The sequence below is a fragment of the Brachionichthys hirsutus genome, chromosome 5 (assembly GCF_040956055.1).
Source record: "Brachionichthys hirsutus isolate HB-005 chromosome 5, CSIRO-AGI_Bhir_v1, whole genome shotgun sequence".
Lineage (NCBI taxonomy): Eukaryota > Metazoa > Chordata > Actinopteri > Lophiiformes > Brachionichthyidae > Brachionichthys > Brachionichthys hirsutus.
The window spans coordinates 2,230,395-2,249,413 of NC_090901.1; the positions used below are offsets into that span (position 1 = coordinate 2,230,395).

General features: G+C 41.9%; 1 protein-coding gene across 1 annotated transcript; it reads right to left on the bottom strand.

Moving 5' to 3' along the window:
• Window positions 1–1,227: 1,227 nt before the first annotated feature.
• Window positions 1,228–15,812, bottom strand: hgfb (hepatocyte growth factor b). The gene is made up of 18 exons (XM_068739416.1): window positions 15,764–15,812; window positions 14,790–14,943; window positions 14,403–14,515; window positions 13,874–13,988; window positions 12,345–12,493; window positions 10,183–10,303; window positions 9,335–9,453; window positions 7,028–7,193; window positions 6,804–6,934; window positions 6,156–6,249; window positions 4,858–4,988; window positions 4,103–4,132; window positions 3,544–3,649; window positions 3,209–3,283; window positions 2,873–3,022; window positions 2,653–2,759; window positions 1,902–2,044; window positions 1,228–1,407 (listed from the first exon to the last, which is right to left on the bottom strand). Exons 1-18 carry the CDS (start codon window positions 15,810–15,812, stop codon window positions 1,228–1,230), a joined length of 2,133 nt encoding a protein of 710 aa, XP_068595517.1.
• Window positions 15,813–19,019: the final 3,207 nt, after the last annotated feature.

Below are 19,019 nucleotides of genomic sequence, written 5' to 3' on the forward strand. Positions count from 1 at the left end.
TTTATCATGGTGGATAAGATGGCATAAATCGTATATAAATTTGTCAAAATACAGAGAAAATCAAACAGTGCTGGACAACCTGTAGCATGTAGCAGCTTGCAGCATCTTTCAGTGCACACAATTCTTTACACATAGATAAACATTTTCTGTCTTGCTAATGATGTAGTTATTTTGTGTACACAGCCATTCCAAGGTTTTACACCACTAAAATATGTCCTAATTTATTTCAAAAGCCACTCAATCATCGCAGTAAAGAATCGATTTCAGACAATACAGCAACAACCATCTCTTCTTTTCCACGACAGAGTTTGAATGACAGAACGTTGTGACTTTAGTGGTTTGTGATTGGATGTCGACGAAGGTCTGAGTTTGGGACAAGGGTAATTCATTCAGCTCTGGTTTAACCATCCACACACACACACACACACACAAATTTACTCCGTATTTAATCCACACAAAATGCAAATGCCTTAGCCACATATACAATGAGTGGGTCTAAGTAACATTAAAATGCTACAAAAAAAACAACTGACAATGTCATTAAACACCAAATTTACCGAAAGATGAAATGTGGATAATACACTGTACATTCATTTATCTATTTATTATCATAGGTCTATAAGACCCAAATAACTTTGTGTCACAAATACACTCATTAAAATACTATATACAGTAAGGGCCACTTTATTTAAGCCCTGTGAGAAGCTTACAGCGTGCCCTGAATATTGATCTAACACTGGATAGTTCTCTACGACACTTTGGCGTTCAAAACAATTCAAGTAATGCCAGGAATCAAGACGGTTTACAAGAAGGCACACCTCTCTGGTGCATTTGCTGTTAAAAGAATACCGGATGAAAACAAATGTGTGTTTGTCTGGTCTGATTCCAACTGAATCAAAAACAACAAACTTTATTAGTCTAGCATTCAAATGCTATTTTTTAAAAAGAAAATGTTTGTATTAGCTGCTTTGGCTGTTCATTTCTTTGTCTTGGAACCTCTACTCTTCTTCATTACCATCAATGATTGTCCTAATTAGTATGGCATCTCATTACGATGCCTTCACAGTGTCGTCCCATTCATTCGTCGTTTAAGATTGAATCCTCCGATCAGATTCTTATTAATCTGTCAGTCATGTAGGCAGGGACAAACCAAGTGTCCTGAGTGCAGATAGAATTAGCGGTCCTATGTTTTAGTCTCCTGATCTTATTTTAGTCTTTATTGAGTCTCTAGATTATCTCAGGGTTGGGATAATATTTGAAGACCTTGTAGATCCACTGTGTGTAGTATGGCACATTGATGAAGATGCCAGGCTGGTTGGCGCGAGCACAGCCTCTACCATGGACACTTACTCCCACAATAACCTTGATCTCACCATCCTGACACACAAGAGGACCGCCGTAATCCCTCTGCAGAGAAACAAACAAAAAAACAAAACAAATAAAGCATCAATGGTTGACACGTGTTTGCAATAATGTTTGCATTTATGGCAAAATGCATTTTCACTCTCTTAGTAACAGACATCGCCACCAGTATTTGCAAAAATGGTCAGCTTGAAAGCTTTGAAACTACAAAATAAGACTTTGATCACTGATGAAACTTGGAGAAACAGCCTCCAGCTGCTCTGCTTACAAATGGACCGAATACTAAGCCTACAGATTCAAACAACATTTGTTTGAGATTGGGATCAAGCTGAGCTTTTGAAGCACTGCATTGTGTCAACATCCTCATACTGTCATAATTTCACACAGAATAATTACAGACTCCAAATCACTAAAGGCCTGTTCTTGTCAAACAGAAAGGACTGAGCAAAACATGGAAGTTCTATTGTGGAGCTGTTGATCACTGAAACAGATATTTGACCTCATATTTAAATAGCAAAACACCTCACTGGGAAAATTACCTCACACACTCCTTCATTGCTCCTGCCCCCAGCACAAATCCTGGTGTTGGTGATTTGGAGGTTCCGTCTGTGCATCTCTTCGCACCTCTCATTACTGACGATGGGCAAGTTGACAGCCTTAAGTACATCATCATGGCCAGTCCCTGAAAAAGTGCGAGGACTCTTACAATGTAACGTTAGGAATACGAAGACTGAAGCAACTTGACTTCCATTTAGGAAGTAAATATATATATAGATGTTAATAGAAGTCCTCTGATACAGCCTTCAAAGATTTCAATAACCTGGATGAATGAGAATCTACAGAAGCAATACCAGGGCAACTATTGCATTTTAGAAGTGGTTTCTGGCATGGTCTTCAAATGTAATAAAAATATAATATAGAACAATATCACTCATCTTTTTATTCAGGAGCTTGGAGGAATGTCTCAATAGTGAATGCAGAAACCATGACACATGTTCATTACAAATATAGATCTCTACCCTTCCAGTCCATGTCTAGCAACCCATCAAGAAACACTGACCCAGGGCTGGGAAATGTGTAGCCCATGCTACACAGCAACCAGCAATTCAAGAGAGGAAAAGATTACAATATCCTCTGAAACCGCCACATTATATCATAAACAAGAAATGTCTCAATAATCCCGTGCTGCAGCAAGAGAAATGCAATACTCAGGAAAGCCTGGACACCTGGAGCGTAGCTACAGTATCTGTTACGCAGCTTTAGAGACTGTAGGATAATAAATAGCAGTACCTTTGGTTTCTCCCCATCCATACATTCTACAAAATGTGCCCTCTGGAATGGAGCACCCGTCCACTGGCAGCTGTACTGTATGGACATTGTCTGCGGGAAGGGCAGGCCTGGGCACATTTAATGAATGTATAGTATATAGCATGATCAGCATCATGGATCAACAACATTGCACAATACATGTACACAAATATTATTTTGAATAGTACATAACATTACTTACTTAGACAACCTGATGAGGGCTAAACTGGAGCCGTCTGGACCACATATCACGTGAGCTATTTTGACTTCCTGTCTCCTGGACCAGTCTTCAGCACCTTCTTGCATATCTGAGACTCCCAACCACACCCGATAGTCACTGAGGTCCGGAACACTGGAGACGCATTAGACAAATGTAACGGTAAATGAAACGGTCCACATTCATTGCCCTCCAAGAACTGCCACAGACGAGTGCAGAGAGTCGCAACTGAATGGAGTCAGTATGAGAATTCTGTAAAAAATCTTACACAAAAAGATTCAAGCAAATGGGAAAAAGTTACATAAACAAATGGACAATTACCACGAAGAGAAGCACATTCTGTCCGTGAGGACCCACTCCTCTCGGATGAGAGAACCCCCACACCAGTGCACTGGGCTGGAAAAAGGTCAAAGCACAAATGTTACATCAATTTAGTAAAGTTATGTGTGTGTGTGTGGGGGGGGTTATTAACAAATTAATAACTGCTTGTTAACACAATTGTAGGAATGCATAGGAATAAAGTTTAGCAATTGAAGAAAATGCAAATATGGCATCCATTCTCTCACTGTATATAAAGGTGTTCTTTCCTGTCTGGGCAGGATCATCTAATGTTCTTCTTCAGCAGCAGAAGAACATGAGTGGAACATTGAATGTACCCTTTCTGTATGCTGACCACCCAGCTGCCATCTGATATTCTGACTGGACCTCCTCCCACAATCCGGGTTCTCTTATGGATGAAACAACCCACAGAAGACAGCTCACCTGGCAAAGCAGTCAAACATGTCAGCATTTTTCATGTCAAAGCATTTACAGTATAGTGAGTGACATTTGTTTACACAGTAGTAATGCTCACAACACTTAAGCTGCATAATGATCCACCATCATCATAATATATAAACCCAACCAGCTACACGGTATTTATGAGACCTTTAATTAATATAAATGTGAAATATGTTCATATAATCACACTAAGTGCAACTTCTCTGTATGCAAAGATAATTATTCAAAGAGACAGACCAACTCATGCACACACATACACATACACAGATGCCACCAGGGCCAAATGTCCTTCTATTCATGCTATAATAGCCGAGCAGGAAAAGGAAAATAAGGTTCCAAAAACATTTCAATTTGCTCCGGATGCTACCAAATACAAATCAGTAGCTGAGACATCCCCAGGCGCAGACTGATGGATGAGCTGACAGAGACACTCACCGAGTGGAATGGTGTTCTGTGAAGTCTCACCTGCAGGGAGAAGAGAGCAGAAACAAGGGATCATGGACCATTAACTGATACAAGATAAGAGACACCTTTCTCACCAGGGTCCTTTTTCTTGCCTCTCATGTCATGATCACTTTTCAAATGCTGTGGAATATAAATTAGGAGGCCAGCCTGTGTATGTACATGCATACGTGTATTGGTAAGTTGGGCTAGGGTTAAGGTTAGTCGATTTAGATATTGATTTCTGTCCATTCGGGATGAAAATCAATATACATTGTCTCACAGATTGCGTGTATTGTATAATCCACCATCTTATCATATTGAAGTTTCACGTTATCATCGGTATTTGTTTTTCTAACTGCACGGATGTGTATTAGCAATGCCTTATACGTTAACATATGCAAGTCTAATGGTATATAATGTAGTTGTGGCTAAAGACATTTTTATTAAATCACACGATCCTGATGCCTTTTGCTGCTGGACCATGTGGGAATAATCAGAGGGCCCTGAATGAGTTGTGAATCTTCTCTAGCAACCATTGACCTATGAGTGCAGACAGATTTAAAGACTGCAAATAAAGTGTCGACACATACATGTGTGTGTGTGTGTGTGTTAGTGAGAGAGACAGAGAGAGAGAGAGAAAGCACCAGGCAGTTGTATACAGTCTCATGTTTCTCTATTTGTTTCTCCTTCTACGTGATTGTGTACATCTGCAATAGTGTTGCACGTTCACACTTCCATTCACTCACAATGTTTTATATGGCAGTAGTCCCAGGGGATGGCAGAGTTGTTAGTGTGACACCAAGGCCCATGTTTGTCTTTATCTGGGTTTCTGCAGTAGTTTGCCTCCAGAATGTCCATCACCAATCCCCTCTCACCACTGGACAAAAACATAAATAATAAAAATACGAATATTCATGACAGTTTGATTTTAGGAACTATTTTTTAGTCCCACTCACTTTTTTATGATGAAAGTAAAAAGGACTTGTCAGTGATCTATATCTACTATTATTAAAATAAAACAAAAAGTGTCCTGATAGGATATAGGCAGTCAGAATGAACAGCTGTGCAGGCTCTTCCTCTCTATTCTAGATAAGATGATCTTCAAAGGAATTACTCACTGAGACAGTATTTATCCACCTACACCCACATATTTAATACATGCTCATGCACGCATGGTGTCTTCGCTCCAACTATTAAACCGCAAGCAGATTCCTTTCCCACACTGAGTGGAGCTTTGCACCGGAAAAAGGGGGACATTGAGGGAGAAGGATTTTGGGAACAGAATCACAAAGATCCACGGTTCTAAATCTGTGTGTAGGTGGGCGTGAGTGTATGTTGTATTTCCAGCAGCTAGCATAACAGCCAGCTCTCGCTGTGACTCCCTCACCCTGACTTTTGACCCCTGGGCAGGAGCCAAGAAGTGGAGCTGATTGGCTTTGAAGTGTTCATACAACGGAGGGGTTTGGGGTCAGAGGTGAAGAGGGAAGTGTATATCCTCCAGCCAAGATATCACTGGGAGTCATTCCTGCTGAGTTGGGTCATCTTCAGGGAAACACTTCTGCAGCCATTAAGAGATGCTGGAGGGGCTAGTCATGGCACCCGCAGGAGCAGTTTGAGAAGCAAGAGACGTGACTCGATCCGCTAACAACAATCCGACTTAACGAGAGGTCAATAATAACGCACCTCCCCGCACTAACTGCCACATCGCAGGTTCCCACACATTCCAGTGAAAACGGATACTATAATGCAGAGGCTTGTATCAAAATGAGCTAATTCATCAAGCCACAAAATCTTTACATTTCTTGCTCATTACTAATGACTTTCTTTGAACCTACAGAATAAAAATAAAATAAAAAAAACTCTACTCTGTGTTTGACTTTCTCTGATTGGTAAGGCATTTTAGATCTGTGACATCTTGATTTCAATCTAAAGTAGATGTTCTTGTCTGCACAATATTAACAGTGCATGATGTCTGTTCTGTACATCATAGCAGGGTTTGGAAAAAATATGAGGTTGGAAGGCAGCAGGAATCCAGTTGGCCAACCTGCTGTTGTGGTCTCTCCAGGGACTACAGGGAAGGTTTGATTTAGTCGTTGACTGCTGTCCTTGGTAATTCTCTCCAAAGCCTTCATAGCAGTCTGCATTTGGACACGAAGAGGAAATAAAATGAGACAGGCATTTTTGACATATAATTCATACAGAGAACATGGAGAATATAGACACTGCCTCTGTTTTTGCAACCCTGCAGTACTCTGAGAGTAGTATTTATGCGGTATAATATTGCATTTACATGGATTAATGTTTTAAAACCTGTTGACAATGGAGGAGTTAATTATGTAAAGAAGAATTAAAATCAACTCATTCCGGGCTGCCGTAGTTATCAATGGATCTAGGATTCGGCAAGTTGAGTGCGCAAAATGATGTCATAGAAACAATTAGGTGTTAATGAGGGTTTGAAGGTCTGTCACCCTGATTCACATGTTTGTGCGGTCAGTCATTCCCACAGAAAGATTGAACTACAGGTCTCCACAGAGACAGAGACAATGTAGTTGCAGCCAATATTTGTGGTTTCATGGTCTCCACAGTCCACAAAATATGAGAACTCAGGATTTTTCTTAGTTGTTGATAAATCAAAAAAACTACTTTGCCCTCATTGTTTTGAACATCAAGTAAAGATTTTGGAGTTGCTCACCATCAAGTTGGTTTTGGGTGCCACATTGAGGGATGTTGGTGCAGAGCATTGTTCGTACTCTTGGATCCGTAGTGAAGCACCATGGGAATTCTTGGCCATCTGGATTCCGACAATAGTTTTCTCTCAAATCACTGGAAACAAGGAAAATGTTGTCCAGTAATCTTCTGTAAGTGCATGCAGGTGGGTGGATGGATAAAAGAAATGTATATGATAGTCTGGCTTACTTGCAGGTGTAGGCTTCGGGGGGGAATGTGTGATTATGGGGATACTGAGAGTCCCATCTTTGGCAGTTGAGTCCTGTGGGGGTCACATCGACTGTCCCCCTATAACCCTCTCCTCTGCCCTGGTAGCACTTGGTTGTTTCCGCCACATTAATGGTGGGAGTTGTTTCTTTGAAAATACAAGAACACATCAAGGAGTGGAGCGACATTCGTCACATAGGAACTAATTTACCATGAATGCTGCAGCTTGGTTTATGTCTCAGAAAAGGTATTCTGATTTTTTTTCCAATGACAAAACAATTTGCAGGCTTTTGGATTGTTGGTCCAGAATCTGGTTGTGTTATGGTTTGAACATCCTGTGTTGTATTACCTGTGAAACATGAACAAAGCTTTATACTTGAACCCGAGCCAAGATCGTAAAAGTGTTGTGTGTCATCACTTGCGTCAATAAACTCAAGGTTTATTAAATGTAGGGCAGCACCCTAATAACAAGTATCAAATGACGCTACTCTAATCACCAAGGACAATCCCTAAATATGGGTTTTCACAGGGTTTTTCAGTGAAAAACATCTATCAAATAGAATTCCGCCTGTCAATTATCCTGCCATGCAAAGACACTGTTAAAGGACAACGTTGGTCAAGATGGGGAATGGAAGAAAGTGAGCAACTTAGTTTTAGATGACCGGTTTCACTGCACTGAAACCTTTATGCACCAGATTACAGATTATGCAAGGCATCAACATTTGCATGCATGATGTAGAGCTCTCAAATTCACTTGTAAAAATCACACAATGCAAAATTATATCACCAAACTGTCAGTGCCAAACGGAACAGACCAAGACATGCTCACATCAATAAGACAATAAAGATTCCACTGTGCCCACACCCTTATGTTCAAACTTGTCAACATGTGTGGGGTGTTGTCAATTACAGCCCTTCATTTTGTTATAACCCAGTTATTCTAGAAGGGTATATTCTATGATTAACCAAAGTAGAAATATTACACGCTTTATTGATGTTGACATCATGAACAGTCTCTGCTTTTGTGTATTTGTTCATGTCGTGTTTTTATGACATACCGGAAAGCGAGCGAGCTGAGAGTACCGGTACTACAGTTTCTGCAGTCTCACCCACGATGTTTACCAAGAGGAGATTGTCTCTTTCTACTTCTCATTTTCAGTATCCATGACACAGCATAATCTACTTACGGTAATTTAACATGGGCCAACTTATGACCAAGTCGACTGAAGACAAAACCCTCGGAACCAATTTATGTCATCAGTCAACCACTCCCCCTGAAATGCCAAGATCTCCAAGGGAGAAACAAAGCGACATTTTCTATCCATATGTCTATAAATAGATGAACTAGTTCTGACAATAGAAGAGCAGGCCTTTACAACAGAGCACTGAATGTCCATGTCTCTCTTTGCTGCCTTGTTTTGATTAAGACTGGGGGGGGGGGGGGGGGTCATACACTTGCTTTGTTTCCAACAAAGTTCCATATCAGATGGGGATGGATCAAGAGAGAACAGGAGAGAAAGAGCGGACCGATGAGGTGGGAACAGTGAATCACTGGGTCCACATGGATGAGTGTGATCCAGTAAACACGGTACCAGGGCTGCTGATGATTCTAGCAGGCAAACGGGCCAGTCATGGACTCTGGAGAAAGAGAAGCTGAGCCCAACAATAACACCAGTTCTCGCTCTGCATCATATTCTCGAGGACCACAGTGGCTGCCTAAGCGACTCGCCACTAATTATAGATCATTTAGGAGCAAATACTATCTGCTGGTTTATGTATAAGGTCACGTGAAACGCAAAGCCAGACATGACACATGCACCTAGCTGTTGGACATCAACACAAAGCATACGAGGTGCAATGAAATTGATCTGCTCCTAGAGTGTGTGACCCTGGTGTTGTGTCTGTGTGTAACAGAAGGCTAACGTGGAGCTGTAACTGAGCCCCGTGCAGTTTGACCACCACATATAAAAGCTGGCATAGAACAATAAACAGCAGGCCAGCGGCGCAGGAGAAAAATAAACACTCTGGCTATTAGAAAAGACAGAGAACCAGCACGAGGACGGGAATGCACTCTCTCCCTGCCTCTCTGTATGTGTGTGTGGGTGTGTGTGGGTGTAGGTGTGTGCCTTTGTGTGTTCCAAGCAGTGTTTATCACAGATAAGGGAGTTTTAAATGCTTGTGGTTTCAGTCACACTTCATTGGTATGTACATAATACAAGGCACACCCTTTTAACATGCATGACAAATGCTAATTCTTGAAATCACAAACAAACACGCACACATGCTTACCACAAACTTTGATGTTGCAGTACTCCCAGAGGGTATTTGGGTCTGTGGTAAAACACCAGGGTCTGTGGCGTCCGTCTGGGTTCCTACAATAGTTATCATCCAGGCCCTTTTCAGGGTGCCTAATAGAAAGCATGCAACACAACAAGCTCAGTGTATTTTAAAAAAAATAAGAATAAAATATATGCAAGAATGAAAAGCAAATGTACAAAACAACCATCAGACTGTAGTAAAGACCAGCAGTCTAGTAATGGTGGTACACAACAGTACTGGTAATTGTAATAGCATAGTTAAAGCTGGTCTAAAGGGGAAATACTTCAGGAGAGAAAAAAGAAAAGAGGAAAGAAAGCTCTCCATTGTATCCAAAATAATCACAGTAATAGTGCTCTATGGTCTCCATCTGTGAATCTGCTCAGCGAAGAGGCAACTGAGGAAGATAATAGACTGCAGCACTGCAGGTGTTCAACAGTAAGTCATCCCAAAGCCTCACATCCCTGAAGGCTTCCAGCTTCCAGGCATGGAATAGCAGGCGGTTGGTCCCTTCATTGCTTTCGTGCTACAAGCAGGCTGGGACCTCGTTTACACAAACACTGGGATGATTAAGGATGTGTTAACGAGTCCCCACTAATCCAGACCACCTGCCATCCAACTATCTGGAACGCTCTCCCGACGCAGACGTGCTTGTTCAAAGGAGACTCGAGTGCAAACATGCACACGCGCACACACACACACACAATAAATGGAAGGATGGTTGGACACAAGTTTGCCTAAAGTTTAAAGGGATTTTTGTTCAATTCATTCAGACTATTGAGTCATGCATATGTGTACGTGTGTGTGTGCGTGCATGTCACCTCCTGGGCTGGTACAGGTGGTTGTGTGGTCTATCCAGGTCCCAGCGCTGGCATTCCTTTCCACTTTCTGTGTGGTCCATGGGTCCTCTGTAATCCTCACCAATGCAGTTCATACACTCAACTACGCAGCAATGACACAGGTACACATTCAGACACATGAATGAACACAGGCAAACAGACAAATGCACAATTAAACTTTCTCTTCAGTCTTGCAGTTACATCTCGGTCTGTGATATTCCAATCTGAACAATGAGTACTTCATAATGATTGGATGCTAATACAGCGTGACTGTTACTTGTAACGGATCATTTCCATGCTATGGTTGTGGTACAGTCATACTTTGACATACAAGTGTTCCGAGAAACGAGCAAACCCACGAGCGAACTTTGGTTTTGAGACAGGAGCCACTTCCAGACGTTGGCGGTAAATGGCCGAGCGCTCTGAGTGCGTTTCACTCATTGAGTGTCCACCACCTTCCGTGCTCGTCTCCTGCGCGTATCCCGTGTTGTGTTTCCATTACGTGATTGTGGCTGTATCTGTGAGCATTCCTTAGAAGTGATGGGTCCAAAGGAAGCGAGTGGTAAGGATAGCAGTGACAAGAAGAGACACGATGACGAGGGACGCCACGGTATAAAGTGTAAAGTATAGTACAGTATAATTTTACTTTTGCATTTTTACATTTTATTGAATATTAAACCGTGTTCACTTTTATTGTCTGTATTTCTTTGCTGTTTTTATGTAATGTACACTGTGAAAAGCAAGTTTCCAGAAAAGCGCTCTATAAATAAAATGTATTATTATTATTATTATTACAGTAATACTGTATATCATCTATCATTTAATTGTGTGTGTGTCTATATAGCAATTTAAAATGGTTTTCCCCCATTATTATCAGCGTTGATTTGGTTTTTTTTTAAACGGCCGTAACAGAAATTATATGGGAAAAAATATATTTGAGTTACAAGCTCGGTCCTGGAACAAATTATATGTCAAGGTATTACTGTATTTAAGTTATTCCTTCTTCTTTGTCTGTCATTTCTCCTATAGCTTAAATAATTACAGGAAGACATTGTGGCAGTTATGTTGAAAGCCACAGATCATCCTCTCTCATAGATTCCAAACGACATTTAGCAATAAAAACCTTTCAAAACTCGTTACGTTTTCAAACATCATAAATAAATGCAAGGAATATATGGAAGCCCCTATTGTGTGTCATACTAATTAACCCAATGATATATTTGAGGCTGAGAAGCAGCATTTTTGTGGGATGAGTCGAATAAGCAATAAAGAACATGCTTATCGGAAGCAGACGTTTATGAGTCGACTGCTGCTGCGACAGAGCGCATTTGATACTACTGGCAACGCAGGTATGTTCTGTGGACGCCACATTGATCTATCTGTGCACGATTCCCACAAAGCAGCTCATTTCGAAACACAAAACCCTGTCATTTCGTTCGGAATGACTCACTGAGGTTTTCTATCAGAACAAAAAGCTTGATCTCCGTGTTACAACCTGTAATAACGCAGAGGGACACCACGCAGGATGTGAACCGGAAAGCTTGAAGGATTCCTGTAGCATCTTATCGACTCACAGTGCGGCTCCTAATTAATGTGATCCAGTGTCACACATTCAGAGGCATCAACCCCACTGACAGCTTGAATCGATAAGAGAGGTCATTAGCATCTCTTTCTGAAAGAAGACATCAGAGCCTGTCAGTAATACTGTGCGATGTAACATAGAGGCTCAAACACGGGTCGGAAAGTGTTTTCCTTTCATGGCAACCCCGTAAACATCAAAGTTGTATTTTTACAAACCCATAATTCACACTCAAAGGGCTTCCCTCTGTGTGTGACACAGAGCTGAACAAAATAGCAAACAATTTATCTCATGGAAACTACACCGGTATCTTTCCAGTTAGGGTGATGGTCCACACACCTGGAAACAACTGCAGTTGGCCTCAGAGAAAGAAGTAAGTCACTGGTCAGCGTCGTTTCATCCAAAGATTTAGACTATCAAGCGTTAATTAATGACGCATTTTGTAGTGACAAAAGGCATTATTCGAATGCGAAGAAAGGCTGAAGTGGATATAAAACATGTTTTGAGCATGCATATGGGTGTGGGTGGGTGTGTGGGTGTGTGTGTGTGTGTGTGTGTAGCCTACCCTCCGAACAAAGAGGTATGCCACACTCCTGGTGTCTGAGTTGTGGCCGTGGGTCAGTGGTGAAGCACCACGGTCCGGTGGTGAAGTTGTCTGGGTTGCGACAGTAGTTTTCTCTGAGGTCATTCTTCCTGTACCTCTTAGACATGAATCTGTCAGGAACAGAACCTCGGTTACACAGACAAATATACAAAGACTGGTTACCAAATATTTATGCTATCATGCAAGCGCAACCTCTGTTTGGAAAAAAACTAAGTTTACAGCGTTTTCAGTCTGGTGGAATGAAAAATCCTCTGCTGACGCTACGCAGCCGTGATGGATTGAAAACTGCCTGTCATCACGACAGTAAACAGCAATGTAAAAGGATTTCACTGTTAATGGCATGATGTTATTATAAAGAAAAACATTTAATTAGTATTACCTATGTTTAGTTTTGAGGCTAGGTCTAAGTGTAGTGTAAAGCCGTTGACTCATATCCGATACACCAGACGTGCACGTGGCCGTGGGCAGTAGTCACACTGACGGTCCTGACCTCGGCGAAGAGTCCAAACACATGTTTCCACATGATGACAAAAAGTTCTGCAGTCTTTCAATGAAGATTAAAATGAAATGAAATTAGAAGTCCTAACCCTGATTAGTAATCAGAAACCTTTCACTGATAAAACATGTTCTGTGTGTGTGTGTGTGTGTGTAGGATCAGATAATCACATGTGCAAGTCACCTGGCTTTAATTACATGATAAACAGAGACAATCAATAGCAGACTGATAAAGCCAGTTCACTTGAGGTACAAACATACACTACAGTGTTTGTCTGCTGCAGCAACATCTCCTCGAAAGCCTTTCATGGTCAGTTAAACCTCCTGGCAGAGAAGAGCCGGGAGTGAAGGATGGGGCCACGTTTGACCATCGTAAAGCTTTAAAATGTGTACGATTCTCTGATTGTTGATATCTGAGAAACCTTTTTGTATGGTTTTGCTTTTCCTCACAATAAATAGCAATGCATGAACTTCAGAATGTTGTGGTTTGTTGACGTTTAAAATAAAATAACAATCATACACCTTTAAATGTGTTAAGTATTTGCTTATAATACTTAATCTAATTTCCCTTTGGGTGCTACATTGTATAAAAACTATGTCTGGGTGTTGAGTTTCTTCGACAAATTATTCAGGAGATGTTCCCATATCTTAAACAAAGCCTGAACATTAGACACGAGCCTAATCCCAGTAACACCAACACACACTCCCACACAGACACACACACACACACACACACACACATAGATAAACAGTTGGGCTACAGCAGGAAATGATCTGTGACTCAATAAAATGTTACAATGAGGTCAAGTCTGATGGACGACTGCTCCCAGGAGCCTAATCAGCCCCATCATACATCATACTTAAATTCACATACACACATATACAGACTAGACCCTCACTACTAACTATATCACTTACAGGCCAACACTAATAGCAAGAAGCAGGTTTATCACTACAACCACAACATTGTGGTGAAATATACACCTGACTCTTACTTGTGTTCGTGAGGAATGGGAGAGGCCCAGGCTTGGCACAGGATCCCACTTGCTGTCACTGACCAACGCCCCCTGTAGCTCTGACCTGTACCCACAATGCACTCCCTAACATAGTCTAGGGATAAAAGAGAGGAAATACGGCAGTTAAGCAGAGTGTGATGAGCCAACAACCTGATCATTATTGTGATGCTGAGGTCAACATGGCTGTTTTCCTAATCGTCTGCCAAAAAAAAATAAAAATGTTGGATCCCTTAAAACAGCTCACACAGCTTGCATGTTCACAGTTGTGACCAGAGTCCATTCTTTACACAAATACGGCTTAATGACAGAAAATTAGCCAAAATGTCCCGTGCCCCTGAACTTTGTTCTCTTGAGGGATTAAAAGATATAATCACTGAAAGTGGAGTAATAGCGTTCTCCCACAAACTTTAAAGCAACGGGGAGTGCGCTAAAGAAACTCGGTCGATTTTGTGTGAGCCTCTGTGGTGTCTCCAGTCAGCATCAGAAGAGGTGAAGCAGCAAATGGCACCTTTCTTTTGATAGAGATGGTAGTTGAAGTCCTGTTGGCTCTGAACTCCTGGTGAATTGCTGTCAAACGACAGCCACTGGCATTTCCTGTTTTTATGATCGTAGAGGAATGCTCTGGAGGACACGAGGAAAAGGACGGGAGCAAGAGAGAATGGGGAGAACATGATGGTTAGTTATCTTTAACGTCTTGAACTGAAAGCCGAACCTGTGCAATAAACACTGCATTCACGAAGCAGTTAGGAAGCCTGCTAAACCAGCCGGGCGACATTACATTATTCAGGTTAAAATAAAAGGGCCACAAAAAATCTTGGGCAACGACAGCTCTGTTTACTCCCATTTCCATTCCTGGAATTGACATACAACGTGCAACTCAAGGGAGCCGACGCACCTGCAGGCGAAGGGAAGTATTCTGTTGCGGCTGCAGACTTTGGCACACTTGGTCAAAGTCACCCTCTTGCTTCTGGTCCGGTGGAATGAATCAGGGAACAGGAGCTGCGTGCTGTGATTCTTCTGGTAGTCCTGGAGTGCATTTCTCCTGCCCTCTGATCGATGACACAACCGTGTCCATGACGACTTCACAGTATTTTACACTCACACAAGTTTAGGATTTAGTAACGTGCCTTGCTAAAATACAAAAGGACAAAAAAAAAGGGCAAAAACGCAAGCCACAGTGCTCTGGCTTGTTTTTCATTTTAATCACCAAATGTTAAACTTATTCACATGATGTCCTGTTGGACTATTTGCGGATGCAACAAGCAGCCATGAAGATCCAGGAGAACCAGGGCGCATCACGTTGGTCCGAACCGCAACTTGAGTTCACGCGTAACGCGCCGTGAAATCCAATTAGTTCGAACCGCGATGACCAAACCACTGATTTGATTATAACACGAGTCGCGCAGTGCGACGCGAGGATGAACCGTCTCAATTCAGCATCTAATTATCGCGCGATCCGAGATTCGAGATGATTTTGTGCGTCTCGGTTTATCGCGCACCAGAGCGAGAGTGAGTTGGGATGAAAACGCCTCTGCAGGACCATCTGTAATGGTTAAAGCCCCCACCTCTATCAATAGGCTGATCACTTCTATCAATAGGCTGAAAACGATCCTGTTGGAATCCGAAGCGAAGGATAGTTGATCATTTTCTAAGAGGACATAATCCTTGATGCAAAAACTGAATATTAAAAACTGATTATATACTTTGTTTACTGAAGGGGCTAAAATGATTTCACACACAGCAGAAGATAATAGGCTGTGCTGTAAAAAGTAAATCCTACAGTTGAAGCGAGGATGCGCAGCAGCAGCAGCAGCAGCGACAGACGGACCTTCAGCGCGGTCGGGAAAAAATGATTTCGGCCAAACTTACCTGAACAGGAAATTAAGAAGAGTCCAAACACGAGCTTGTAAATCCACATAACTGTGTCACAGAAAATAGTTTCAGTAATAAATTGGCACCGGTGTTTGCGGAGCTGTCGGTCTGCAAGCTGGAGATGTTGCTTCCACCTCTGCACAGATGATGCGTCTCCTCGTTAAGTACCCCTCTCTCTCTCTCTCTCTACCTCTCTCTCTCTCTCTCTCTTTTCTCTCTCCCTCTCTCCAATCACTTCACATGTCCATTAAACCTTCGCTATTGCCTTGAATGTCATGTCATATAACTGCTTCGATAAGATTTCTGAAAATGTCGTTATTTCATTTTTATGTGACAGTTTGTGACTTGTGTGCTACTGTACCATTACCTTGTTTGGTGACCTGCTGTCATAATTATTTCCTTCCTTTAGTATAACTTCCCTTTTTTTATGAACACTTAACTGTATCCCCCTCAGTTGTCTTGTTTTTATTGGTTTGTTTTTACCATAATCACCGAACGGCCGTGTGCAAAACAAAGAAGGTCGACAGGTCCTTGTCATCAACAGGAAACTCAGCAGGGGGGGGTGTAAAATGGGAGTGAGTGTTTAGGGTTTGTTAAGCCCCCCCCGGGTCTGATAAGAAGTGAAGTTCCCGATGAGAGGTGGATGTGGACAGGCCATGCCAACCCATCTCCTTAGCATCATCTCTATTTCAAGCGATGACAGCGTGATATAGGAGATGGCATCAGCAGTTTGACCAAACGCCACTGAGGTGGCGACCGCAGAGCTTCACCCCTGTCTTCCAGCATCCAATGGAAACCACAATGTGCATTACCCATTACTGCATTGCAGGGACTCCCTTTACTCTCTTTAACACAATGCCATGTGCACAAAACAAATCTGAGAAACAGATAAATACGCATCTCGGCTTCCTGAGAGGACCACAGAGTCATTAGCAATAATAAACAGCCATGAGTCAGATACTTTCACCCAAAGACAGCTTAGTTCTATTTCTCTCTCTCTCTCTCTTTAGGAACTGTGCATTCAGACTCCTCTCCTCTGTCTTTCTGCACACGTTCACATTAAGCTCATGTTCATAACTCATGAGCAGCAGATGACTGCATGCGGAGCCTTCATCAGTTTGAGCTTGCGACAATAAGTCATCATGGTCAAAATCGCATTACTGACTTTCCTTGAAAGAATCCAGTGGGTGTTTTAACTGCGTCTGAGAGATGCTAAGAAGACGGGAATTAGAGAAACCCAGTAGCCCAAAGAAATGAGTGCCGTCACCATTCAAGACTCCGCTGTGGTGGGTTTTTGCCAAAAACATTACATCTTCATGCCGTCGGTAGAGGAAAGTTTCAGCAGGAGAAGGAAGTTGCCTGATTTGTCCGAGTGCACATCTGTTGAGTGTGTGGCGTATTAATGGTCTTCCTGATATTTGTTCAAATGTTTCGTCTACATTGTGCAAGTCCTAATGTATATTGTTATTCCTGTATCTACAAGTTTTCATCTGCAACAAATCAGCTGAACCCTTTTATGAACTCTAATTGTCATACACAGAGCAGATTGGACAATTTAAAGGACGACAGGGACCAGACACAGTGACACGTTGAGTGAGATGGGCAAAGATAAGGGGAGTAGAAAGGAACCGCGATGAGAACACAGCACACAGCAGAGAGCAGGTCGAGGTAATGAAAAATGAAAGATGTGTGTGTGTGATGGGGTTCGTGATGACAGTGGGAGAACTGGATGCTGTAAACACAGATAGTGTGTCAAGTGATCCTCCTTAAAACAAACACACACTTCCTGTTGTCAGTGCATGCAGTTGCAGTCACTGCTCGTAATTGAGTCCTGCTGAAAGTTCCGGGTAACACAAACAAACTGCATGCACTCTATTTGTCCGTGCAAGAGGTTTCACTGTGAGGTTTTCTGGATATACTCAGATTGAAACCTTTGTATACAATTATTTTCTGATTGGAACAGTGGAAAATAGGCTGAAATGTGAGAATTGTGCATAAATAATAAACTTACATCTTTATTGCATCAGACCAAGGATCTTCTGTGAGACAACAGCGCTATCCACTGTGCCACTGTGCCGTAGACAAACTTGACACAGACTACTGTCCCTGGACAAGAATAAAAGTGTGAATTAAGTCTTAAAATGTGCACACACACAAACCTGAATGTCCTCATTTCTTACACTTCCACTAACAGTCAGTTAGACTTGGCAGCTATTAAAAGGGGTGGGGAAATAAAAAAAACAGCAATGCATTGTTGTGAGGCACGTTACCTCACACCTGCATCAGAACTCAAATGCCTGATTAACATGTTGGTGAAGACGACATATGGCAAGCAGGACACCATGCAATCTGGGTCTTCAGAGGGCTGAGTGATTTGTCAGACACACACACACACACACACAACCTGAACCATGAAAAGACAGAAAACCCAGAGCCGTGCTCTGCACACTCTTCAGGAACCAGCTGCTGTAGCTTTTGCTATCCCACCCTTGTGCAAGAACATATTTCTCGACAGCAATCACCAAAGTGTTCCACTGTCAGGTGTTTTTCTCCCTCCCCCTCTGCTGATCGGTACTATTTCTATGTATGTCTGATGCACTTTATATCTATTTTATTTTCAGTTTCATTTGAATGCATACTGTGGTAGGACATTTAAAGCAGGTCAAAGTTTTATTAGCTTACTAAATGAATTCTAACATTTCTTTGAGACACAGAATGGCTCCCAGCATATGAATCCCCCTGAGATGTGGTGGTTCACTGACTCAAATACCCTCACAGCTATCATAATGGATTGAGTAAAAATGTGGTAAAGACATTCATGGTCCACGGATATCAAAGACATTTTTGAATCATCATCATCAGGTCAAATTTTCCGATTTGTCCAAAATGTTGGTTTCTGACCAAACACCCGAGGAATAGGATCCACTCTGCTTTACATTTGGTGCTAATTCAGAGATATCAGTTTGTTAAACATGCTAAAATAGACTCAAACCTTTGGTGTCGTTCCTCTGAGCATCATGAATGTCTTTACCACATTTTGCTCCCAACAGCCAAATAGATATTTCACATGAAGTAAAAACTGGGGTTGCTAAGGGAAGAGTCGGGGGACTATTAAATTCCTCCTCTGGGGGCCATGAATGCCTCTACATTGTTCAGTCTCTGCACAGGACATGGGTAATCGCTGCTGTAGTTGCACAATAGCTATTCTTGCTTAAACTATTTTCATTAACAGAGAAACATTAATTCAACTTAA